Raw genomic sequence first — 26,721 nt, 5'->3', positions numbered from 1 at the left:
TGTTTGCATATTCATGCGAGATTAAGTTCCTCACTTGACGGTCTAGGCCGAAAATATACGAGTGTCTACGGAGACAGTAAGAAGAATATTTTCTGATACATTTTTTAAGGTATTAGTACTCTAATGAACTTCGTGCAATATAGCCTTCTTTCGTACATATCCGTCACTCCAAAACGTTTTCCGGGAATGTGCGGAAAACTACGAATATTCTATAAATACGCTAAGAAATACTTAATGTAGGACTCGCAAACAATATACAATGACAACAAATATGGCCGACATTGAACCTGACAGATTGGGTCGTTTAAAGAAAAAGCAATTTGCTATATTGAAAGAGACAGATTAATAAAAGTGTTATTATTGTTCATATAAATGTGACTGGGGTTAATGATAAACGTCAACTAATGCATGGTAGTGTTGATATTTATGAAGAAAACGATTCCTGGAAATACGAATGTCAAACGCTTGAAAATTTTGACCAATGTAACGTTAAGATCCCGTGTCAATTACAGAATTTAATATTGTTGGTGAAGTAAAAGGGGATAAAGTGGCTTTATGCTTGTGTGATGACTGTAGCCATGTGAACGGGTTATCGTACGGCAAAACCCATCACGTAAAGAAGAGTCTTCAACTTTTCAAGAAAGGAATGCCTTGTTTTGCTATCAACACAAAGCTCGGAACAGGAACGTACATGGATTATGCATTTTTTTTTCAAGTATAACAGTTTCATTATTCATAATTGGAGTAAAGTAGATTTTGTAGGAAAATTGCACCCTGTCAGTGATTTTTACCACATAATCAAGCTCATATTTGCTTTCATTTTGAAAAAGAAAATATGCCATGTAAGGAAAATGTTGTGTTGTAAATGCATGGAAATCAAGGACAGCATATTTGAATTTTATGACCAAGTAATGATGTTTTCCTCAAACAAAAAACAAAAAGGTATATTATGTCCCAAATACTAAAATTACTATTCTGAAAATGATATGCCAATGACTGCTACTTGTGTGATCACCTAAATTATGTATTATGGTTATCCAAATTAAAATGCTGCATATTTATTATCTTTTCAGCAATGATCAACAACATTTGTGGTCCAGGAACGGTTAATTACTTTTTGTCAACACTTTTGTTCCAATGATCAATTGAAATTGAACTTAAAGAAAATGGAAATACATGTGGGAAGGACCATTCATCGAGTTTCAACTATCTCCTTTATAGCAGACAGGCTTATAAGATGGAAACAAAGTAGGTATTTCACTGATTTATGTGATTGTTAATGTAGAAGCAATGTTTTGAGTAATAAATACAATGTAACGTTAATAGTCAGTTTCATATCCAGTAGGGATTATACATGTATTTGGTATTACCATTTGGATGAAGAATGTATATATGTGGTGTTTACACTTACTTATTAATCCAGTTTAAAAGGGTGTATCATATAAAATACTAGTAATGACATGCTATGTCGTGAATGTCTGAATAAATAAAAACGATGACGCATATCATAATGGATTGTCACACTTCTCGTGAAACACTAATGTCAGTTCTTACTCCTATACAAGTGCTTGTGTATTTAACATCTGTATATGATTGTTTTGTTAAATAACATGAAGAAAATGTTGTCAATTTATAGAAACAACTTTGAGAAGGCTTATTGAAGCCAAATAAATAAGAAAAGACCAAATATTTTTATTTTAATAAATAAAAATGGTTAAAATTATTCATACACAATTTGCAATTATGCATAATTTTCTTCGACTGAAACTTATTGAAGTTCTTATGAACCTGCCTGAATATAACTACATGTACTAGTCTTATATCAACTTCAAAGGAACGATGGTGTTGTCTTTTCAGTGATATGCTGTTTACCTGTGCAGGAGGAAAATGAAACCAGACAGATTATTGACTCAAATTCAACGCAGAAAAAAAGCTAGGAACTTGCAGTCACTGAGTGTTCTTGTTTACAGTCATGTGTTCAATGCTGCAACAACATAAATATTATAGCTGGCTCTAGACTCAACCTTATGCATCTTAAAATGATCTTTGAACGCGATGGTCTCAAGAACATTTTTATAATGAATAACTATGTAACACACGATGTAATACATGACTGTGTTGAAACATGGAATTCATATCTTAAGTTACCATTGATGAATGCATATTTTGTAGTATGCATTAAAATGTATTTTTATGCCGTTTTACGTGCACTAACAATCTATCTTAATACTTACATACTTGTAATATACACATTTGAATACAGGACGGATTTATTGTTCTTAAGTGGAATTATTGCAAAAATAGACGGACTTGGAACAGAAAAATCTCATATATTTGGACAGATGATAACACGGGACTTCAGTTCACGCGCTTGTATTAAGCCTCGTTTTCATACGACATACATGGTGCATAGTTTTTTTTTAATGTTTATTGAATAAAGGGAGTTATTGAACACGTTAATGAACATATTACACGAATATTTCAGTATTGTCCCAATAAACCAGGTGTGGTTTTACTAATATGTATTACATATATTTAATGTTACAGTGTATAATATTGCTTAATTAAAAAAAAATCATCATGGACAATTTAATCAGATTCCATAAGTGTATAATTTGATTCTATTTCAACGAAATGTTTGCATTAATTAAATACAATTGTTTTTTTTTTATTATCATGAACTACCACTATTTGAATTGTCTTTTGTTTGCTTAAACTCAATCGAATAACATACTCAAGTTTTAACGAGTAACACAACATTATATTTTTTTCTTTTATTGAATAAATTGAGAAACAAATAATACAATTTCCATTGGTTTATTTGTTTACATTTTACTAGATTGTTTGCTGCAAGCGTTATGATCAATTAACATAGTTTTAAACTAAATTTAATTAAGAAGCTTGGAACACATTTCAAATAATAATCAATGATGTGACAAGAGGCGATATCGCCGACAAGGTGGAATGAAGAAAATATGATACATGTCAACATCCCATGGCCAAAGGCTGTAAACAGTGCTCATAGAGAGAGAGAGATAAAGCTGTAGACTAGACATTGGTCTGTTTTCCTCGCGATTAAAGAGAACATTCATTGCTTACTGTACACTAGTAACGGGTTTAATTTGTAACACTGCGTTGTAATAGCATGCATGTCTCCTTTACAAGGTCAACCAAATAGTAAGAAGTATTCTCTCGTTACACATACGGTTTAGAATCTTTGGTGAATATCGTTGCCAAAAATGCATCACAAGAAATGTGTGAGGTGTTCCTTTTTCATAGCGAGCGACTAATTCCCCAACAACTCGCTGCCAGACAATATCACACAGCAAAGCTGAATACAAATAAGCATTGGCGCAGTGACCTTCTAAATCTAAAATATGGCAGGAACGTGTGGAGAAGACATGTGAGAAGCCACGTGTGATCTAATAACTAACTTGTCTTCAACGTTCTGCTTTGTTAAAAATAGTCGGTCAGCATTTCTATCAACAGTCAATAATCAGAACATTCTGATGTTAAACCGAGTGATGAAACTTTGTAATCGCATGTCATCGCCATGATTAATATATAAAATGTGGTTTGCAATAGTGTTTGCGATCGATTTAATAATTAAAAACAAAAAGACCGAGTCATGCGAACATGGGTCTTTTTATTTAAATGCGGTCAGCGTATTAAGAGACAAGCCTGTGCATTTCGCATTCTGATCAGAAGCTACCATGTCCGCTGAAGAAAACACGAAACTGTGCTCTACTTTCTAGCGGACAAGGACCAGACTGCGTAAATACACAGGCTGGTCTCGAGCTTCACTGGTCGCATTTGTCAAAAGACCTATTTTCACATCACGTAGCTCAAATGATATGTCTAGGTGCAAATAGCTGCTAATGACCTGCTTCAATATAGGCAATGAATTAATGGATTAGAAACGTTGATATCCTCATAATGATATAATAATTTAGAAAACGATAAGGCGATAAGTAGTATTATTTGTAGATACGGATGAATAACCTTTATAATCAAAGTACTGACAGTACTGGTGTGACGATGCTTTTGAAGAGGATGGATATAAAAGCATCAATTTAAGTTTATCTACATCACCACAATTGTGCATGTAGGTACGAAAAAAAAATTGGGTACGAAAATTTGGGTTAGAAAAAATTGAGTGCAAAATATTGGGTACGAAAAAACATGGGTACGAATAAAATTTGGGTACGAAAAAAAAATGGATACGAATAACAATTGGGTACGAAAAAAAAATGGGTACGAAAAATTTTGGGCACGGAAAAAAATGGGGGTATAGGGAAGTAGTACCCGTGGGAATCTTGACCCACAATCGCACATTTTCGGCCCTTTCCGTCAAACATCGGATGAGAACCTCGAAGGCAAGTGTATGAATACACATTTCGTAAGCGGTAATGCGGTCCTACCTACGCGCGTTAAAATGTAAGCGAAATATGTAACCAAAGCGGTAGCCTGACAAGAATGTTTGAATTAATGAAGAAAATTGTGTATTGATGTAAGTTTATTGAAGAAATGTACAGAAAAGTTATTCAATAAGCCATGGCGATATTTTTCTCAGCCACATAATTGTTTTTTTATGAAAGTGAAAGTAGAACTGTCAAAAATGACAACCTGTCAACGCGTTGTTTTTGCTGGCACGAGAGGGCGATAACACTCAATGTGATCACATTTTTTACCATAGGCTCTGCCAATGACCTTTATAGTATGGGTGGCTTTGTTATTATTTATTGCTATCATGTAACTGCATGATTGTGTATATGTTTACAATACACAAAGCATAAATAATGATATAAATATACTGATTGAGATTATAATAATCTGATAACAATAGCCATGGCAATTAGGACATAAAATACATTTTTTGTCCGGATTTCATTGAAACTTGAGATATTTATGTAAATAGAGTATCAAGATATGGGGTGATCCACAAATAAAAAGTATTTATTTTTTATCTGTGTAGTGCAGGCTCTTTTTCCATGACTGTGAAAGTGAAATTTTCATGTGAAAAGGATGTCAATTATTTTCTGAAGTATTTCATTCAACCATTGCATATAATGAAGTGTTCTGCATATAACTTTCCTTTTTGATAGGTGTTTGTTAGGTGATCATTAGGAAATGACCAGGGTGCCAGAGAAAAGGGATATACATTTGTGATCTGGTCATGGCTTCATATAAAAGTAGTTAAATGGTATACATTTTATATCTGGCCAGTGCTCAAGAGAAAATGGGTATACATTACAGAACATTTTATCATTATTATACCCCCATTACTGGTAATGGGGGCTATATAGGAGTCACTTTGTCGGTCTGTCTGTCAGTCTGTCTGTCGGTCTGTCCCGAAAATTTCATCCGATCTTCACCAAACTTGGTAAGATGTTGTATCTAGATGATGTATAGGTCAAGTTTTAATATGGGTCATGTCGTGTCAAAAACTAGGTCAGGGGGTCACTTAGTGCGTTTTAAACAAAAAGTTTGTCCGGACCATAACTGTGTCATTTATCGTTAGATTTTGAAATGACTTGGTACATTTGTTCACCATCATGGGACGGTGTGTCACGTGAAAGAAGTACGTCAATATCTCAAAGGTCAAGGTCACACTTTGAGTTCAAAGGTAAAATGCTTGGCCGTGCCATAACTTTGTCTTTTATTGTAAGATTTTAAAATCATTTGGCACATTTGTTCACCATCATTGGACAGTGTGTCGCGCGAAAAAAATACGTTGATATCTCCAAGGTCAAGGTCACACTTGAGTTCAAAGATCAAAAATGGCCATAAATGAGCTTGTCCGGGCCAAACCTATGTCGTACATTGTGAGATTTTAAAATCATTTGGCACATTTGTTCACCATCATTGGACGGTGCGTCGGGCGAAAACATTACGTCAATATCTCAAAGGCCAAGGTCACAGTTTGAGTTCAAAAGTCGAAAATGGCCAAAAATGAGCTTGTCCGGGGAATAACTATGTCGTTCATTGTGAGATTTTAAAATCATTCGTTCACCATCATTGGACAGTGTGCCACACGAAAGAATTATGTCGATATCTCCAAGGTCGAGGTCACACTTTGAGTTCAAAGGTAAAAAATGACCATAAAAAAGCTTGTCCGGGCCATAACTATGACATTCATTGTGAGATTTTACAATAACTCTGTACATTTATTTTGTTCACAGTCATTGGATGGCTTGTCATGCGAAAGAATTCAAGAGTTCGAAGGTCAAAATGGCCATAAATGATAATGGCATGATAATTCTTAAAAATCGCCATAGATTAGCTTCTCTTGTTTTGTGAAGACAGAATGCAAAATAGTCTGTGTCAATGCAGCATATGGGGGTATACGTCACGTCTGTGACAAAGCTCTAGTTAAAAAATGTTTAAATACCGCTTGACAAAGGCTCTTACATGTAATTCATAAAGCATGAACATTTGTACTATATCTTTTTAATACTAAAAATAATATATAATGTGCAAATTTAATCGACAAATGTGTACTGATACTACTTAACATATATTTGACGGTATTGAATGCAGGAACTAGCTAAAACATCCATTAGAAAAAAAGATCAGGGGGTCAAATATTCATTGCCTGGAGCTCTGACACTGGAGCTATGTTTATATATCTTTAAACACACTGATTAAAGAAGTAACACAATACATTGATACAGCAGAGGGAAAATCATCCCTTCTAAACAACATGATACATAATTATGTATACTATTTTTGGATCTGGATCTGGATAGGTACACAACAGGACCTTTAGGTATGCGCGCTGCGGGAGAGAGCTGGGAGTGACTTACATTTTGGATTTAATTTAATTCACTGAAATTCATCATTGAAGTTACAGTATTATCTCATTTGATATAGATGTGCATGATTGTATCAAGCAACATATATCAAATAATTACCAGTATAAATTACTGTCATGATTTCAGTATCATTTAATTGATTTCAGTCAAGTTTATCATTCATATACATTAATTTTGTAAATATTATCAATATAAGTAAACTAGATGCAAACATATTTGAAATAATACAGTTTTATGTACTGTATATAATGTAACAACACATCCAAGCATTCCATCAAACCTTTGCAACCGAGCCACCTGGTGTGCCAACGCACCAGCAGAAAAGTCAAATGCCTTCTGAGTTAGTGCATTTTACTATTTATAACATCTACATTAGTTACAGATACATGTTTGCATTTATATGTGTTTGAAAAAATGTATAATCTTTAATGTCGTCATCTGACCATGCATGTCCTAGATTTCAAAACCAAGGCCCTGGTCTGACACATTGGTAACATATACGTTAAACTGTTACCAGGCTTCTGAAATTAATTTATATTGAACTATGTAAGGAAATCTGAATCGGGCACTGCTTTTACTTGTTTTAAAACAGTCATAGATCAGTTGTGGCCTCTCGGTAATGACCCATTTTTGCTTTAAATACTTGTCACAACCTTAAAACTTTCCACACTTCCATAATAGCAAATCTGGATTTAGATGATCTTCAATGGTACATTTACACTTTAGTTCTGCCACAAGAGTGCTTGTAAAGTCAAGTCACATATTTTAATCTAGGCCATGTCAAATTCAAAGTGTCAAAGACAAATGAAAGATGCGTTCATTAATTATTGTCCAATTGTTTACTACTGCTGTGAGTTTTTATATAATATAACTGATGGACATCATGTGAGAGAAAATTCACATTATCTTAGTATATCAGGTTTAGCAGCCTTTTAGATAACAAAGTTGGCTAGTGTTCAATGTCGCTTCTGGGGATCAAACCCGCAGCGCAACCTCCTGCAATCAAAGTCGGCACTCTACCACTAGGCTGTTTAGGAAGACATTTTTCGATCCCTCGAGAGCAACCAAACAAAAATTAAGTCAAATATTTCCGACTCGGTTTTATTGAATCGGTTCATGAGAGATAATGGACGATGCAACATATCTCACGCCCCCTAGAATCGCCTTAAGCAGTACTCAATTCTCAACACGAAAAAAGTGCTGGAGTCATTGATCCCGAGGGGCCAGGAAAAAAGCACTTGATAAATGTTTGAAATAAAATCATTTGATTTATGACAATTCTATTATTTGAGCCAGGTCACAGGAAAAGGGCAGTCAAATCAGTATCTCATTAAACTATTTGTTATTGTCAGAAAACCGCTTTTAAGCAAACAGCTTTCAAGCGACTGCAGGCTGATCTGGATCCAAACTGGCCACAATCGCCTTAATGTCTATTTTACTGTGATACAGTTCATTTAACTTTAAAATGATATCAAGTACTTAAATAGAAAGAAGAAAAAATACAAACAAGTAATTTGAGTAAAGACTTTGTAATCAATGTTGAATTTCAGGACAGCTTGGTGATCTGCAAATCCCATATGTTATGTTGATATCGGGTATCATAATCATTCAATAAGTCGCAAAATGCTCGAATGCAATTTATAAAGCAAAATGATGTGACTTAAATTGATAACTAAAAATACCAGTATGCCCGTTTTGCCGTGTCAAGCTGTCAAGATCCAGAAAGTCCTTATTTCACATCGAATATATCCTTCGAATTCCATCCATTTTTGTCATTAGCGGAGATTTAGTGAATAAATAACTCATGTATCCTAAATGACAGTTTCTAAATAGCCAAACAAGCCGATTTATGCTGTAAGAAAGTTTTGACACGAGTGTCAACATTTTCTCATGGGCGGGGCCATTGTTGTATGTTGAGGCACGAACAGCAACTCTGCTAGGTGAATGTTATCAATGAAAACAGCGAGATATGTCGATTAGAAAAATCGAGCTATCTCAATTGAACTGGCTCGGTCTTTTACGTAGGTCGCCATTGTGGAGAATTTTTTCATGGTATGATAACTTAGACGAGCTGCTTCGCTGCAGCAGCATCGTCAAAAAGGAGAGACAATTAATGTTATAAACTATACATTCTTTAGTTGGAACAAATTGTGCAAATAACATAAAAGTAATATTAAAACAGAAGAAATCAAAATGCAATAAATCATATTGTGTTTTTGCAACTCAACATCAAAAGACTTTCGTAACCCATACGCGTTTCTAAAAAAGGCATCCCTAAGACCCCGTGTCGTTTTAATACACATAATGTTAGCAATAATAACGTCATGTTTTGTAACGACTTAATGGATTGCATTGATAGTCATATCACGACTATCGGTCATTTTATAACAAAAACTAAAACAGGTTTAAGTCGGTTGTCAGAATTTATACTCATATGCATAACAGTATGTAGCCAGTTAGTGTTCTTGGCGTATTATCATCCCATCTTGCTGTCTTTAGAGCTTTTAATGATTGCCTTCAGAAAAACGAATGTTTGCTAAATAAACAATGGGCACTAACTTGCATTAAGAAATAATAAGTTATCGATTACGAGACTTATAACTCGTTCATGTTGTGTTTTAGGGAAAAAAAGGTACTAACACGCGTTCTCAAATATGTTTTCCAGACTGCAAAGAGAAGTGCGACCTTTTGTACCACTAAACCGTTCACAAGAAACTGTATGAAAAGTACGCAAGTACCTATACGTTGTGTGCGTTGAAAGCAGTATCATTCAAAATAAACCAGCCGTGCATTTTGCTTCTGAAAAGCGATGTTACATTCCGAATACTATTAATCATTTATGAAACGAAAAAATGCCAGTTGTAATTTGTACCGTTATCTGTCAATAACATTATTTTCGCTTCGTTTGGCTATTGCTCATTTAAATAAATGGTGTATTTACTTATTTGATGACGCCAATGGCGTCCGGATGTAATATTTACACACCACAGGTAGACGAAAAGGGAACTGGTGTTTGATCAAAACTGAAATGTTTAATTTCCGTAAGTTGCTTCAGAAGTGCAATAAATGTTTTTAGTAAAGACAAAAATCCCAACAGGATGTCTGTGTTAGACTGAATGGTTCTTTTGTCAAAAAAGATGTCACCGCAAATTCCCTCCATAAACATGAAATTAAAAAAGTTCTTTTAAGAAAAATACATTAGACGACATTTTTCTGCACACGCCACAATCAACTCCATGCCGAATGCGTGTTGCGTATACCGTGTTTATTACTATACATTTTATCCAGCGAAAAGATACGCCATGTGTGTAGCAACTCCAACATGTTATCCAACCACTATCACTGATGTCATTCTGAAAAGATTGATAAACGCATTTTAAACAAGTGAACAAAACAACTGCAAAAGAGCATGAAAGAAATAACTTGTGCTGCATTCTTATTCTGACAAATACAAAACAAACATTACATGTTCAATAAAATCTGTTAGCTGCGGCTAAAATTTTAACTCTCGACAACCATAGCAAAAACACGATGCTTTAATATGTCAAAATACATTTTTATTATTCTGTCACATTTGTCTATATTGTGTTAAGTCACGATAAATTAAAGTTTTTTATTTGTCTTGAATACAATTCTAAATGGTTATTACTCGTTGGTTGAATGAATGTTACTCTATATTGTTTTCCACGTTATATTCCATTCTTCTTTTCATCTTATACTGGATTGTGACATTTCAATAAAATATATAAAAAAAATCAATAATTTGGAAACTTACTCCTTCTCACACACGTAGCCATATCGTCTATCACAATGCTCGTCGTTCCAGCGGTAGTCATAGTTACGGAAGAACGTTAGACAGTCTTCTTCGCCCGCCATTTGGTTCGGCTCGCCGGTTTGCCAATCAGTTACCTCAAAACTACAACATATAGTCATAAGATATTTACTGTTCAAGATGTTTAAAACAACACAGTCAATTTATGCTTAAACTGCGTATAATAACAAATGTATAACAGACGTTATTTTCAATTTTTAGTTACGGATGTTGCTAAAATCTACTTCTACTTACTATTCGCCAGTGGTACCCAAGATCCACGTCCCCTCTGTGTCTTTGTCAGTTCCATCAGTCCAGAACTGCATGCCGCGGTCTTAAATGTTAACCGTTGCGCATTAAAAAATACGTATTAAAATACTAGTAACCAATTTGCAATCGACAATTGATCTGTCTCTATTGTAGAGTCCACATTTTAACATGTTTGAATAATCAAAGTACCATAACTTTGAAGTTAAATATATTTTTGCTTGAAACCCAAAAATGTTAAATGAAACGAATCGAAAACGAGACTAATGAGGTTAATTTGATAAGATTGCCAATAGAGGCATAATCACATTTGTTCCATAAATTGGCTAACGCTGAACAGTTGTAGTAACGTAATTGTAGTTCTTAGTTTATCATTCAAACTTTATTTTAACGATCACAATTATGCGCTTTTGATTACAAATCTATAATTGACGTCATATAATTCAGATATAACAGCATTTTAAGATCACACGTATATGTGTGTCAAAGTAAGCTTATAGTTATAGCTAACCGATGGATTTGTAAACTCTTATAGTATGATGCGGCATTAAAATACACAAAATGTGTGAATATAACCAAATTCGAGAATATGTGTCCTTACCATTCCACATTTTTTTTTCAAAAACTCGATTCCTTAACTTATAAAGTTCTATACCATTTAAGTGCATGCATGTTCACTGTTTTCGTCGTTAGTGTAAAGAACAATTTTCAAAGATTGACACACTGTGAATTCGGTAAGTTTTGTTAAATATCTCCACATTAAAAAAACTGTAAATACTTGTGTTGATGGGTTTTCACAAATTTGATAATGTACAATTTAGAAAAAAAATATAATAATAACATGTGAATGTATTTGCTGTTGTTGTTTCTTGACACGTATGTTGGACCGTATTTGGTACAAAAACGAATATGGTACAAGTTTGTACCATATTCGGCCGAATATGGTACAACTGTCTAATTGTACCATATACGTATCTGCAGTTTTGGGGTAAAATGCCTGACCGAATATGGTACAAACTTGTACCATATTCGGATGAAAAATGTACCACATTCGTTCCGAATATGATACACACTCATCATCGTAATCATCATCATCATCATCATCGTTATCTCATCATCATCATCATCATCATCATCATCGTTATCTCATCATCATCATCATCATCATCATCATCATCATCATCATCATCATCATCACATCAATTATCAACACCCCAATGATCATCATCGTTGTTATCTTTACCAACACCACCATCATCATCACCATCAAAACCAACATCATCATATCCATTATCATGATCGTAATGGTGATCACAAAAGTTTTTTTTGTGATGATAATGACAGCGATGTTTTCGGTCGATAATGAGGATGTTGTGATGATGATGACGACGATGAGAATATCATCATCATCATCGGCCAATAAACATCGCCATCATCATCATCACAAATATTTTGTTATCATCATCATCATTATCATCATCGTCGGCCGATAAACATCGCCGTCATCATCATCTAAAAACTTATCATCATCATTATAACCATCATCATCGTCCGATAAACATCGCTGTCATCATCATCCCAAAACGTTTGTTATCATCATCATCATCATCATTATCATCATCATCATCACCATCACCACAATCATCAAACCCCAATCATCATAACCACTGTCATCATCATCACCACCACCATCATCATCACAATTTTTTTACCATCATCATCATCACAAATGTTTTGTCATCATCATCATCACATATTCATTTTACATTTTGTATTTTATAATTTGTTTCATTCAAGAGATTCAACAAACTTGTACTTTTTTCATTTATTGGTATACTGACAGGATTTTTCAAAGTAATATTGAAGAACATAGAACAGCATTTAAATTTTAATCCAACTGTAGCATTTTGACAAGACATAATATACATATATACATTCATTTTAGTAGCAGCCAAAATATCCCAAATGTGCTTCGTAAAAAGTTACCAGTAAATGAGCAAATGACAACAAATTTCCGGTAGAAGAACATAATCATCAATCACAAAAATAACATAACAGGTTTCCAAACACCGATATACATGTATATTTCACCTGTAATGTCTGTACATGACATCTATGATATCATACCAACCGATTCCACTAACACGCAAACGCAGCCATGCGTTTGCCCATTTTGGCCCCTTGATGATTTCTTTTATTGCCGAAATAAGACCGCTGTTTCTGCCCGCTCTTGTTAATAGGAAACGAACGCTAACAGGATTTCTGTTACTAGTATCTAGTCCAATATCCGGCCGAATGTAAATTCTAGGTGTTTGCAAACTCATTGACCTTATTAAATCTCTAAAGGGTTTGCCGACCTTCGCCAACACAAACTGGATTGACGGGTTTGATTGTATGCAGAACTTAAAAATTTCAACTTGAATTTGAAGTGGTAACATCAGAAATGGAAAAGTCGTTCGCTTCTGTGCCCTCCTATTGTTTATCATATCTTGAAGCTCTTTCAGGGCTGAACACACAGAGACGTCACCGTTGTCGCCAGAGTCACCGTTGTCGCCGGAGTCACCGTTGTCGCCAGACGCAGCGTTGTCGCCGGAGTCACCGTTGTCGCCGGAGTCACCGTTGTCGCTGGAGTCACCGTTGTCGCCGGAGTCACCGTTGTCGCAAGAGTCACCGTTGTCGCCAGACGCAGCGTTGTCGCCAGATGCAGTGTTGTCGCCAGACGCAGCGTTGTCGCCGGAGTCACCGTTGTCGCCAGACGCAGCGTTGTCGCCGGAGTCACCGTTGTCGCCGGAGTCACCGTTGTCGCTGGAGTCACCGTTGTCGCCGGAGTCACCGTTGTCGCAAGAGTCACCGTTGTCGCCAGACGCAGCGTTGTCGCCAGATGCAGTGTTGTCGCCAGACGCAGCGGTGTCGCCGGAGTCACCGTTGTCGCCAGAGTCACCGTTGTCGCCAGACGCAGCGTTGTCGCCTGACGCAGCGTTGTCGCCAGACGCAGCGCTGTCGCCAGAGTCACCGTTGTCATACGACTGTTCTAAGCGTGATATTATGTCCTTGTACACGCGTTGATTGATACGGATACTAACGTAATGCATGCCAAATCCTTCTGGGAAATACCCCAATGCAATTGTTCCAACATCACCATCGAACTTTCCATCTGCTGACACAATTGATGAGTGTTCTAGTCCTCGGGTAGAAACTACCAGGCACTGCAAATTATATTCTCTCATAAGTGCAATGAGCGTGAGGTTGTCGCCGTATGTCCCATTCTTAGACATATTCTTAACGTATTCATCAAATGTTTCATCATAGACAAAAGTTTCATAGAAATATCTGTTTTCTACAATGTGATGGACTGCTTCCTTACGTAAAGCATCTACGTCTTTGTATATACCAATTTTACCAAGTTGATGCGATATAGCAGCAAATTGACAATTTCCATCCGGATTTGGGTCCATGGCAATATTCACCCCATCCAACAACTGCAGATTTTCATGGTGTGTTAAAACATGATAGTACTTAGTTCTGTGATTTTGTTTCTCTGAGCGGTTCTGTTTTAATGAATGTTTTTTAATTTTTCGTTGTTTCTCTAACGCAACAGTTAGGCTAGTCATGTTTTCGACCCCAACCGATTTGCTTACGAATCCAAGTTCGGGTTTGTTCGGTACTTGAAATGACACGATATAAACACCATTTCGTTTTACTTTTTCTACCTTGCCTTCGATAACATATCTTTTGGTTGGCACCCTGGATTTTCGAAAGGGATAGCGAATTAATACTGTCTCTCCTACTTTGTACTTGCTTGGGGAAGTTGCGTTTTTCAACAGCGACCTGTAAGCCTTTTTATTTGCTCGCCGTATGGTTTTCTTTATTTCACGAGAACTATGACGTTCTTTGGTAAAAACATGACTTCTTCCGTAGTAGGCTTCAAAGGGCGTGAGACCCCCATGAACTCGTTTGAAACTTGTGTTTATGGCATAGGCTAAATCTTGAAGCCCTTCGACCCAGTTAAATCCACGTTTACTTTTTGTTGCAAATAGAATCTTGGCCTTTATAACACTGTTTGACCTTTCACACTTGCCCTGTGATTGAGGATGATACGGCCTACTATTGATCATTTTGATGTTGTACTTGTTCAACAAAAGTTTCATACTAGGGCCTTTAAATTCCAGTCCGTTGTCACATTGGATGATGTCAGGGGCAAGGTTAACCATCAACACGTCCTCTAATGCCTTTGCAACTTCACGCGAACTCTTCGTTTTCAGGGGTTTTGGCATAACGTACCTAGAATAAACGTCCACGACTTGTAGAATATAACTGTATGTGGACCCCTTGTAGCTAACACTTTGATTTTTCATGTTAATTATGTCAATCTGCCATCTTTTGCCTGGTTCCTCTTCTGTAATTGTCTTTGGCTTTGGCTTGTTTGTAAATCTCGGATACTTCTCATGGTAATACTTGCTATTGTACAGTATTTCAAGGATAGCTTGTTCCGAGAACCCCGTGTAATTTACTTTCAGTTTGTTGTAAATAACCCTTGCTCCACATCCTTTGTTTTCCATGAACATCTTCTCAACAAATCTAGGAAGATCTTCTTTCACAAGGACTTGCTTTCCGCCACACAATAAAGAACCCCGGTCACCAAGCTCGAAGTCCTTACGTTTTCTAATCATGGCCAAACAATTATTCTCTTCAGTTGTCCGTTTCTTCACAGGGACATCGAACGATCCGTTTAAACATCTTACAATAATGTCGTACTTCGACCTGGGCAAGCACCCTAATTGCTTCCTTTTTCTCCTAATTGCTTCCTTCATCTGAAATAATATAATAAGTTATTATACATTTATACTTCATTAGTTAATAGAGCTTGTATTGAACACCGCGTGTCGATAACGAATGTCTCACGACATGAGCTGAGCTAAAATCACTCGTCTGATAGCTCCGCTAAAATTTACAATCCGAACTTCCGGGCAATATGCGCAATGAAAGTAGCAAGTACTTCATGTAAAGTTTCATTGAAATCCAACCGAATTCAAATTCAGGGGAAAAATAGCGGGCAAACTTATGGCGGTCAACGGACAAACGGTCTGTAGAAACCAATGCTACGTGGATGGAAGGGATATAAAGAAGGGGCCCTGGGGGCCTAGGTCGCTCACCAGAAGTCACGACTAGGCAGGGTTCGAAGGTCAAAGACCTATAAACTCCATAAAATTTAAAATGTTCAAATCTACAGATTACAGGAGCTCGATCTGATTTTGGTGGAAAATACACTTTCGAAAAAATGACTGTAGCTTAAATATTTTAGCAGTTTAGGAGTTACGCACCCGGAAGGAATGCCACGGACAATTGGATAGACGGACGGACAACTGCAAATGCACTCTGAGGGGGGGGGGGGGCATAAAACATAAAAATCAATGCATGTTAAAACATCAATGCATATTAAGACAACTGAAAATTAAAATTATGTACAGTACTTACTGTCAAGAATTCTTTTGAAGTTTGAAGAAAGTTTGGATTTCAATTCTTTCTAGTCGAAAATCACAACTTTTCTTGCCGACCGCCAAGTCAAATATGGTTACTGACTTCTGAGTAAGACTCGTGTGCAAAATTCCCGCCTTTTTAAAGCGGCACGTTATCAAAGAAAAAATCGGAAACTTCAAAGCTTTGTCGGCTTCTCAGCAATATGACGTCGGAACGACAAATCAACTTTACAAAGTAATGTTTAGGAATACAGTCACACCTGTCTAAAGCAGCCAGTCAAACATCCTTATTTTTGGAGAGATATATTCATTTAAAAGAGCTCAAAATCTCTTAAATCGGATTTTGGTGAAAATACACTTTCGAAAAAAAAAGTTTTAAAAATTTGAAAATTGCTATTAATGATCTCCACGAAAGTATCTGGCCCGCCCGGGAATCGAACCCAGGCCGCCTGCGTGCCAATCTGACGCGCAACCGACTGAGCTAGCCGGCGAAACAGTTACACAACCAGCAAAATCCATGTAAAGTGTGGTTAGGTTAGCTGTTTCTGTTACTGCTAGTTACGACGACGACGACGACGACGACGACGACGACGATGATGATGATGATGATGATGATGATGATGATGATGATGATGATGATGATGATGATGATGATGATGATGATGATGATGATACTTTTGTCACTTCCAATATTAGGTTAATACAATGTATTTGAGTTTGAAAAAAAGTTTACACATCGGCAGACTATTTCATTTATTAAGAAATACATAATTTATGTACCATATACGTAGGCCATTTTCATTTTTATGAGTTTTTTTGGTATGTACCAAATACGTTTTGGCGAGCATAGAAAAACTTATTCCAACCGAATATGGTACAATGTTTGTACCATATTCGGTCGAAAATTGTACCATCTTCGGTCCGAGTATGGTACATTTGAACCATATTCGGCCGAATATGGTACAAATGTACCATATTCGTTTTTGTACCAAATACGGTCCGACACATGTAGGTCGCTTAATAGAAGTAAAGTCTTCCTACGATATTTACATAAGCCTGAATGGCTAAGTGGTGTTTATAAAAATACATAGTTTCGAATCCTTTGGGGACAGAGCATTGTTGGCTAATATTTCCGAATATGATTTATTTAAAGACAAACTCCATAATTAAAATCATACCGTACGTAATCCATTTCAGTGAATACCTGTAATGTTCAGCTTCCAAATTTCGTTTTGCACTAAATGGTTTTCTTCCAGAGACATGATGATCACCTAGTGTGACTGTTGGGCGTCGCACGCTTTCTGGATTCACAGGCATACACACAAATTATTGTTAAATCTTCTAGTCTATGGGAGAACTACTTTAACTTAATTTACTATGCGTATGAATGAAACTGGATCTCAATAGTATCATTTTTCTTTTTGTGGCACAATCTGCATCATTATCATTCAGAATTAATACTGAATTATGCAAACGTTATTAACAAAAAAAAATCAAGCTTTTTTTACTATGTACTTTTTTACTATGTACAATTTATTTTAATATGCATTTCAATTAAGGTACATATGTAGTACATTACTAAATTACATTCTTAATGTCTTGTGGTTACAGTTCGATTTACGATAAAAACATCCATTGTGTTGACAGCGCTCGGTTTATTAAAAGTTTGAAAGAATTTAAGAAATTCTCAAAAAGTGAATTGATACCGTTTAATTTAAATTGCTTTTCGTTTTTATTCATTCAGCAGACATTGTGTCCTGCGACACCAAAAGGGTCACGCTCTATCAGCATATGTACGTTAATGAGCCTTTAAAGCTATCTGTGTGCGATAAGATATACATACCTTTGAATCTGGCCACTGCTTCAATGCGTGTGACTCGATCTTGTAACAGGATGTCTGGAATTATACCCACCCTTGGGCGCAGCCGCCCACAGCTGATGCTAGTTAATCAAGTTTGTATCAGATGTATTGTTTGTAGAGAATGCTGCTTTTATTAGAAATCATTGAATTTGTTGGCAAATGCTCTGAGCCTGTTTTAATATGTTGGCGTTCTGTACATGCTATTCAGTAAGGCACCAAAAGCAATTTTATTTTTCGTCAGTGTTTAAATAAGTTTTTGTGTTTAACTGTGGTACTAGTTTTTAAATAGTATAAATAGTAATGGTTTAAATAGTATTTAAATAAGTTTGTTATTCTGTTAAACTCTGGTACTTATATAATCTAATACAGATTAACATGACTTAAAAACCTGATTCACACCCGTTGGCGTTTTTGTTTGAGGCTATATATAATACGAGGGTTGTTTAATATATTTTCTCGACTGGCTCTCGAAATTCTTAAGTGCACAAAAATATAATTATCGTGTCCGGCAGCGTGTGAGAAGGTTGGTGGTTTCCTGACAGGTTAGGTTTCATCCGGGTATTCCGGTCCCCACCCTCAGCCCAGGACCACGCCAAAAAATAATAAATGGAAATAGAAGCTAGAATGTAAACTTCGTGACATACTGCCTGAAATCAGTATTTTTCTAGGTAGCAGTGGTTAAGCGGATCTCATTACATCGAAATATAAACACACACTTCACACAAACGGCTCTTGTTCTAATTGTTCAGCTATGTAGGTTCAGTGATCTGTATCTATCTAAAATAGTGATGTTTAAAGAAATTGAAATACGAACTCTAAAACTAATACCGACATGTAAGAATCCGAAAAAGAATAAAATTATTGACAGAAAAATCATGATCTCATAACGTTCAAATGTCAAACGAATCAGTTTTGTACACACGTAAGAACTTTGGTTTGATTCTTAATCGCCTGTTCTTTTGCGTGTTAACTCAATCTTCCAGATTTTGAGGTCTGATAAGATAAGTAATTATAATTATGGACACGAAAGAACGATTGTGCCAATGTACTATAGGGTTCAGAGGTCATCGGAGCGTTGTAGATATGGTGTCCGGCTTATGACCGGGAGGTCATGGTTTCGACACCATGAATTAGAGTTCGTCAGCCAGTTCACATACTATGATCTATAAACTTGCCGCCTGTTTAAGACTTCGGTGTTATAGGCCGACCTTCGAGATTCAGGATTTGCGTCTGCGTCTTTAAATCAATGAGTTCGTCCGAAAACTTTTCTTTCTTTTCTATCCGAACAAACCAGTCCGGCTACAATTATACATTTTCTGCGGAATGTAGTATCTTTTTCGATTTGCCTGTATTCCCAGAGTGCTTACAGTAAGGTCATGTGTTTCCATGGTTACATCGCCAAAAATAAGGGTAGTTTGGTCGGCAATAGTTTTTGTAATTATGTTGACAATTTCTAATTAAACCTCTCCCCCATAAGAAGCGAATTGACATGACGCCTTATCAGTGATCGCTTCGCCCACTTAATCACGTGGCTCAGCGGGAAGAAAACCTAGACAAGCTAACACCAAAATGGCTTCTTTGCCTATAGACTGCATATAGATTTACGCGATATTCCGGATGATTTTAAGGACTTGTTTAACACCATATTACACTTGTAAAGGGGTTGATGCCATTTAGTTATTCTGCAAATGCAAAAAATATACGATTAAAGAGAACATCAGCTATTTATAACGGGTAAATCGGTACATTAAACACGCTCTCAAACGCTTGCGCGCTTACCGAAATCGAACCCGTTCTTACGTGTAATGGTGGTATTTGCAATAAATTAACACTTCACCGGTATTTACCCGTGTTATTAACAAAATTATTACCGAAACATTCCCCCCTACCCGTGTATTTGACACGAAATAGCGCTTTCTAACTGGGAATTCGGTGAAGTTTTACGCGCTTTCTGACGACGGGTGGGTACCTCAAACCCACATGTTATTGCGTATAAAAGTGATATTAATCATATTAGACATTGCTTATGGGACATTTATCAATCACTATAATTTAAAGCGCAAAAACAACACAGTAAGTTTGGACATTGTCTGATATAAAATTAGCGTTGTACGAAATGGAATACCGTCAGGCTATTATAAATTAATAAGGCTGCAAATATCAGACGCTCGCGCAGGTACCGACTTCCCCGAAGTTACCGCATTTATTGGTTAACTAATATCAGTAATAATAACTCTTTTACAATAGCATTTATCGATACGTCTTTATTAAAATAATAACAAAATGGTTTTCACTTGTTTCTGACACACACAGAAACGCGATTTTTAACGGGGATTTCGTAAAGTTACACGAATTGGGTACCAAAATTCTCAAGTATTTTACATGCACACGTGACATAATACATACTTAATAATGCTTAGTTATTGCTTATATGACATTTCAAGTTTGTGAAATAAATTAATGTTCTATAAAGGGGATCTCGGTAATTCTTGAAGCTTCCACTCGCTCTTGTCAAGACCGCATTGCCGCGTTGGAAATGGTATACATTTAATTCATCTAACTTATCTTTCTGGGTACCAAATGTCAGAGTTGCATTAACCCTTTTTACACCGTGTTTGCCATATTTCATTTCCGTTTATTAATCCGAACAAAATAAACCAAACTCGTTTAAAAAATTAGATCTAGGCATTTGAGCTCCTAGTGTGGATTAAAAGCGTTTATTGGTGACACCACATGAGTGCAAATGTGTAGATACCGTTAATAAGATAATATATCACATGTCACCTTCAAATAATATGTATGATGTCAATTAAGTGCATTACTATCAGAGTAATAAAACACAGCATGAATTAGGCTTCATGCTGGGTTTTATTTCTCTTTAAGTAATGCAGATAAGCCTCGCTTCTGACCTAGTAACTGATAAATCTATTTTAAAAAAAGTGAAATATTATGTGATAATCAGATCGATAACATAAACTATTTAAATCTGCTAGTATATCCGATAAAAATATATTATAATTTGTTTTGACAGTGTTGACGTTCAGTTGTTCGTGGTGACGACCGCATGTATTTATACATCTCTTACACTTCTCAAGATCTCTTTTCGGCTTTGGAAACGATATAAATTAAATGTCACCAACTAATCTTTCACGATATCGATTGTCCGAGTTACATAATCCCCATTGACACCGTTTTACCATTTTTAATCGTTTTTTAAAGAGGAAAACAAAAGAAACTCGTTGGAATAAAAGTGAACCTAAACATGTAGCTTGTCTAGAAAATGGCGGACAGGTCGTTGCTAACGAGTGCGCCCGATTAATCGATCGCTGATTGGTGGATCAATTCTAGTGGACGGAGCGATCATAGATAAGGCGTCATGTCAATTGAACATGGCGTTTGCAACCAGCATAAACTAGAACAGCGTGCGAGTAAATCGCAGTCTGTTCAGGTTTTATACTGTTTGCTGCCCATCAGTAACAAAGGGTTGGAAATGAAGCCTTTAAATCTTGAATTTAGTAAGAAAGGTATTTAATAAAATGTAACTTTCTAAGGGACTACAAATGTGTCAACTTACGTATCAATAACGGACAGAAATCTTGCACATCTCTGGTTAACATTCTTTCTATAGGTATCCGTGTTAATTTTAAGTTATTTTAGCGAATATTATTGAATGCAGCTACAACGATTGCTTATTAAATAGTTATTTTTAAGAGTCATGACTCATTCTGTCTTGTTTCCGCTCATAATAAGAAGTCCTGAGTCATCCAAATACGTGTCTAAAAGAGATTAAGACCACATGCCGATTCAATATACTGGCAAGTAAAATATAACCCGTGCGTTATTTCACCAGTCTGGGAAGATACCTTTTTGGCTATATTGCAAATGAATTCGTCATGTTTTATTAAATTACATCGTTTATTGCATTATTATTCAAACTTTATCAATAGCACATTTGATACCTAATCTAAAACAGGTTAAAATCACACGTCAAAAGTGGTAATCGAATGTATAATGGTATGATGCCAATTACGCGTCTAAAATTGAAAATGTTGGTAAATTATTATAACATTATTTTTGAAGTTCTTTCAGCATGTCTAAAGAAGACTAACCATGTGCAATTACGTGCATGATGAATCGATAAACTATTGATAAAGAGACAGTCAGGTCGTTAATATGGTTTCTGGACAAAAGGTAAGCTTAATTACTTACATACATACTAAAATGCATGTTAACTAAATCGTTAATGTGAAATTGTATGACAAATCGAGTACCAGTATATTATTAAAAGAAGTATCCTCAATTCAATTTAGTTGCAGTATGTACCTTTTTCACAGCATTAGATTTGCCCATGCAAAATATCTAAGACAAACACGTTACCTTTCAAACGCAATGTTAAATTCCTACTGTTACTTATTGTTATCTATATCATTGTTTCCAGTTCTTGAGGTTTTACCGTTTTCTGTCAATAAGAGTTTTGCTCCTGTTGGTTGTGAAGATGAAAAAATAGTGTATTCAATAAGTTTATGCCTCGAAAAAAGTAACGGCTTTTATATTTCATTTCACATGTATACGCATTAAAGACAAATATCAAAACTCGACGCATGTCTTAAGGTGGATGTTTCTTTTATCAAAACTGACATATACCGCTAATTCCAAAAATAAAACATGCATGCAAATATGCTTGTTATAAAACTGTTATTTAAAAATAAACAACACATTGGATGGCATGTTTAAGAGCATGTCATGATCAGCCGACTCCATAACAAATACATTTTTATATTTAATCATGTTAATTTCTTTATAGTGTATCCATTGATAGCGATACACTATGTGAGAAGCAGTCAAGCACTTCATCCCACCACTTGCAAAGGTGTCGTTCTAAAAGATTCGAATATTTTTACATATACAATGGCATAAACATGGTTTTATATTTTCAAAACGACATGTAATATGCAAACATAACCTATTCAATGCAAATAAAAGTGATTCAATTGTAAGCGAAGTACAAATTATTGTGCTGTGGCTACAACTTGCACTTTTGACAACCATAACAAGTGCACCATGCTCAAAAGCCCACAAACACTCAAACTCAGCGTGTATTTCGTTAAGTATTTCGAAAAATAAAGGTAACAAATAAAAAATCAATGTCCCTTATAGCAATAGCCAAAATGTCAACGCTACATGTACATGTGTAGATGTGATCTGGTAACATAGATTTAATGCGATACCAAATGCTCGTTTATGTTTTTTGTGTCACAATATATTCCATGTGTATTTCCGTCTACGATATCCGAACACTTACGAATGCGATATTGGCGTCGGACAGCTTCGGAAGCACGATGTAGGCCGCATGAAAATATCGTTTTTGACGATGCTGCTTCAGCATCGTCTAAGTTATCATACCAATGATAATGGCGAGCTATGTAAAAGACCGAGCCAGTCCGATTGAGATAGTGTCGATTTTCTAATCGGCATATCTCGGTGATTAGCATTGGTAACATTCTCCAGCAGAGTTGTCGTTCATGCCTCAACATAGGGTACGACTAAAATGCGTATATGACTCATATCGGCGGATATGACTGAAAAGTGCGGATATGAACAGATAATGGCTTTTTAAATGTATTTCCTTTATTTTTGTTATATGAAAATCGTTCTGTGACAAAAATACACGTCGCTAATGTGTAATGTTACAATCGAATGAATTTAAAAGCGTTTTTCATTGGCATTTTAATTTCAGTAACTCCAAATTAATATCCGCGAATATGAACGACCAGTCAGACCACCGCTTTTATTAAATTGCTCTATTTTGAGGCAGTCTTAACATAATTATCACACATTGTGAATGTTTAATTCAACAGTGATTTGTTCATAACAAAACTGCAAAAAAAAACGCATTAATATCGCCTATATTTATTCATATTCGCACTTTTCGTTCATATCCGCGGATATGAGTCATATACGCATTTACGCATACGCTCAAGGTCATACAACAATGGCCGCGCCAATGAGAGAATATTCACACTCGTGTCAAAACGTTCTTACATCGGCTTGTTTGGCTATTTAGAAACTGTCATTTAGGATATATGAGTTATTTATTAACTAAATCTCCGCTAATGTCAACAATGGATTGAATTCGAAGGATACATTCGATGTGAATGCAGGACTTTCTGGATCTTGACAGCTTGACACGGCAAAACTGGTATTTTTAGTTATCAATTTAAGTCACATTTTGCTTTGTAAATTGTATTCGAGCATTTTCCGACTTATTGAATGACTATGATACCCGATATCAACATGTCACATGGAATTTGCAGATCACCAAGCTGTCCTGAAAACATCGATTACAAAGTCTTTACTCATATTACGGGTTTGTATTATTTCTTCTTTCTATTTTAGTATTAAATATCATTTTTAAGTCAAATGAACTTTGTCACAGTAAAAGAGACATTAAGGCGATTGTGGCCAGTTTGGATCCAGATCAGCCTGCAGTCGCTTGAAAGCTGCTTGCTTAAAAGCGGTTTTCTGACAATAACAAATAGTTTAATTGGATACTGATTAGACTGCCCATTCCCTGTGACCTGGCTCAAATAATAGTATTGTCATTAATCAAATGATTTTATTTCGAACATTAATCAAGTGTGTTTTTCTGGTCCTTCGGGATTAATGACTCCAGCACTTTTTTGTTGAGAATTGAATACTGCTTAAGGCGATGCTAGGGGCGTTAAAGATGTTGCATCTTCCATTATCTCTCATGAACTGACTCAATAATAACGAGTTGGCAATATTTGACTTAATTTTTTGTTTGGTTGCTCTGACGAGGGATCGAAAAATTTCAGAATCTTGCTAAAAGCCTAGTGGTAGATTGTCGTCTTTGATTTAATCAGTGTGTTTAAAGATATATAAACATAGCTCCAGCGTCAGAGCTTCAGGCAATGACTATTTCACCCCCTGATCTTTTTTTCTAATGGATATTTTAGCTAGTTCCTACATTCAATACAGTCAAATATATGTTAAGTAGTATCTGTGCACATTGGTATAATAAATGTGTACATTAAATATTATTTTTAGTGTTAAAAAGATATAGTAGAAGTGTTCATGCTAGATGAATTAAGAGCCTTAGTCAAGCGGTATTAAATGGTAAAATTTTCTGAAATGTACACATTTTCTCTTGAGAACTGGCCAGATATAAAATGTTTACAATTAAACCACTTTTATATGAAGCCCTGACCAGATCTCAAATGTTTATCCCTTTTCTCTGGCACCATGGTCATCTGTTGATCACCTAACAAACACCTATCAAAATGGCAAATTATATGCAGAACAGTTCATTTTATTCAATGGTTGAATGAAATACTTCAGAAAAAAATTGACATCCTTTTCTTATGAAAACTTTCACAGTCATGGAAAAAAAGCCTGCACCGTACACAGATCAAAAATACTTTTCATTTGTGGATCAACCCATATCTATGTGCATAAATATCTCAAGTCTTCATGAAATCCGGACAAAAAAATGTATTTTATGTACTTAATTGATCTGGCTATAGTTATCAGATTATTATAAGCTCAATCAGTATATTTATATCATTATTTATGCTTTGTGTATTGTAAACACATACACAATCATGCAGTCACATGAAAGCAATAAATAATAACAAAGCCAACCATACTATAAAGGTCATTGGCAAAGCCTATGGTAAACAAGAATATCAGTGAAACTGATGGATGCTCCCCGATGATGCGCTTTGTCAATCTTTGTGTTAATAACCACCTAAAAAAATCTTCTATTAGCCTCTGTGACCTTGACCTTGACCCCAGTGACCTCAAACCTTACAAAAGGTAAAGGTCTATGCAAGGTACCTACATGCCAAATATGAAAGAGATCGGTAAAGTATTGAAGGTGCTATGAGAAACTGTAAACAAAGTGTGATGGAAAAAGAATAGTATTAGCCTCTGTGACCTTGACCTTGTCCCCAGTGACCTCAAACCTCATCAAAAGGTAGAGGTCCATGCACGATACCTACATGCCAAATATGAAAGAGATCAGTAAAGTATTGAAGGTGCTATGAGAAACGGTAACAAAAGTGTGACGGAAAAAGTATATTATTATTAGCCTCGGTGACCTTGACCTTGACCCATTGACCTCAAACCTCATCAAAAGGTAGAGGTCAATGCAAGGTACCTACATGCCAATTATGAAAGAGATCGGTAAAGTATTGAAGGTGCTATGAGAAACGGTAACAACAGTGTGACGGAAGGAAGGAAGTACGGAAGTAAGGAAGGAACTTCAAACTGGCAGCTATATGCTCCCCGAAAATTTTCGGGGAGCATAAAAATGTGAACTCATTGAGTGTAATCGCCCTCTCGTGCCAGCAAAAACAACACATTGACAGGTTATCATTTTTGACAGTTCTACTTTAACTTTCATTTTGTGATATCAAACTAGCAACAATTATGTGGCTGAGAAAAATATCGCTATTGCTTATTTAACAT

At 35.8% G+C, this 26,721-nt stretch overlaps 2 protein-coding genes and 1 long non-coding RNA gene across 3 annotated transcripts in view; 1 reads left to right on the top strand and 2 right to left on the bottom strand.

Moving 5' to 3' along the window:
- The first annotated feature begins 273 nt into the window (after window positions 1–273).
- On the top strand, window positions 274–2,679 carry LOC127846739 (uncharacterized). Its single transcript, XR_008033637.1, has 3 exons — window positions 274–687; window positions 1,074–1,248; window positions 1,858–2,679. It is a non-coding gene; the product is annotated as an uncharacterized LOC127846739 (long non-coding RNA).
- Window positions 2,680–10,060: 7,381 nt separating this feature from the next.
- LOC127844854 (lectin-like) lies at window positions 10,061–10,969 on the bottom strand. The gene is made up of 3 exons (XM_052375379.1): window positions 10,882–10,969; window positions 10,591–10,731; window positions 10,061–10,168 (listed from the first exon to the last, which is right to left on the bottom strand). The coding sequence occupies exons 1-3, from the start codon at window positions 10,950–10,952 to the stop codon at window positions 10,141–10,143; spliced, it is 240 nt and encodes a 79-aa protein (XP_052231339.1). The 5' UTR covers window positions 10,953–10,969; the 3' UTR covers window positions 10,061–10,140.
- A 12,036-nt stretch (window positions 10,970–23,005) lies between these two features.
- LOC127843689 (perlucin-like) overlaps window positions 23,006–26,721 on the bottom strand; it is a 6,559-nt gene continuing 2,843 nt past the window's right edge. The window contains exon 3 of the mRNA XM_052373407.1: window positions 23,006–23,109. Coding sequence (XP_052229367.1) covers window positions 23,082–23,109 — 28 coding nt within the window. The 3' untranslated portion in view covers window positions 23,006–23,081. The remainder of the gene's footprint in view (window positions 23,110–26,721) is intronic.

This window comes from Dreissena polymorpha, chromosome 9, assembly GCF_020536995.1.
Source record: "Dreissena polymorpha isolate Duluth1 chromosome 9, UMN_Dpol_1.0, whole genome shotgun sequence".
NCBI lineage: Eukaryota > Metazoa > Mollusca > Bivalvia > Myida > Dreissenidae > Dreissena > Dreissena polymorpha.
The sequence above is the reverse complement of the archived record's forward strand: the minus strand, read 5'-3'. Positions and strand labels throughout refer to the sequence as shown.

What these genes read in the sequence shown, in the direction of transcription:
- LOC127844854 (XM_052375379.1), bottom strand. Translation starts at nt 10,952, where the DNA reads ATGCAGTTCTGGACTGATGGAACTGACAAAGACACAGAGGGGACGTGG. An exon ending in TTGGGTACCACTGGCGAATA is followed by an intron (nt 10,732 to 10,881) that starts GTAAGTAGAAGT and finishes TATATGTTGTAG; the next exon opens with TTTTGAGGTAACTGATTGGC. An exon ending in GGCTACGTGTGTGAGAAGGA is followed by an intron (nt 10,169 to 10,590) that starts GTAAGTTTCCAA and finishes CAATCTTTTCAG; the next exon opens with AATGACATCAGTGATAGTGG.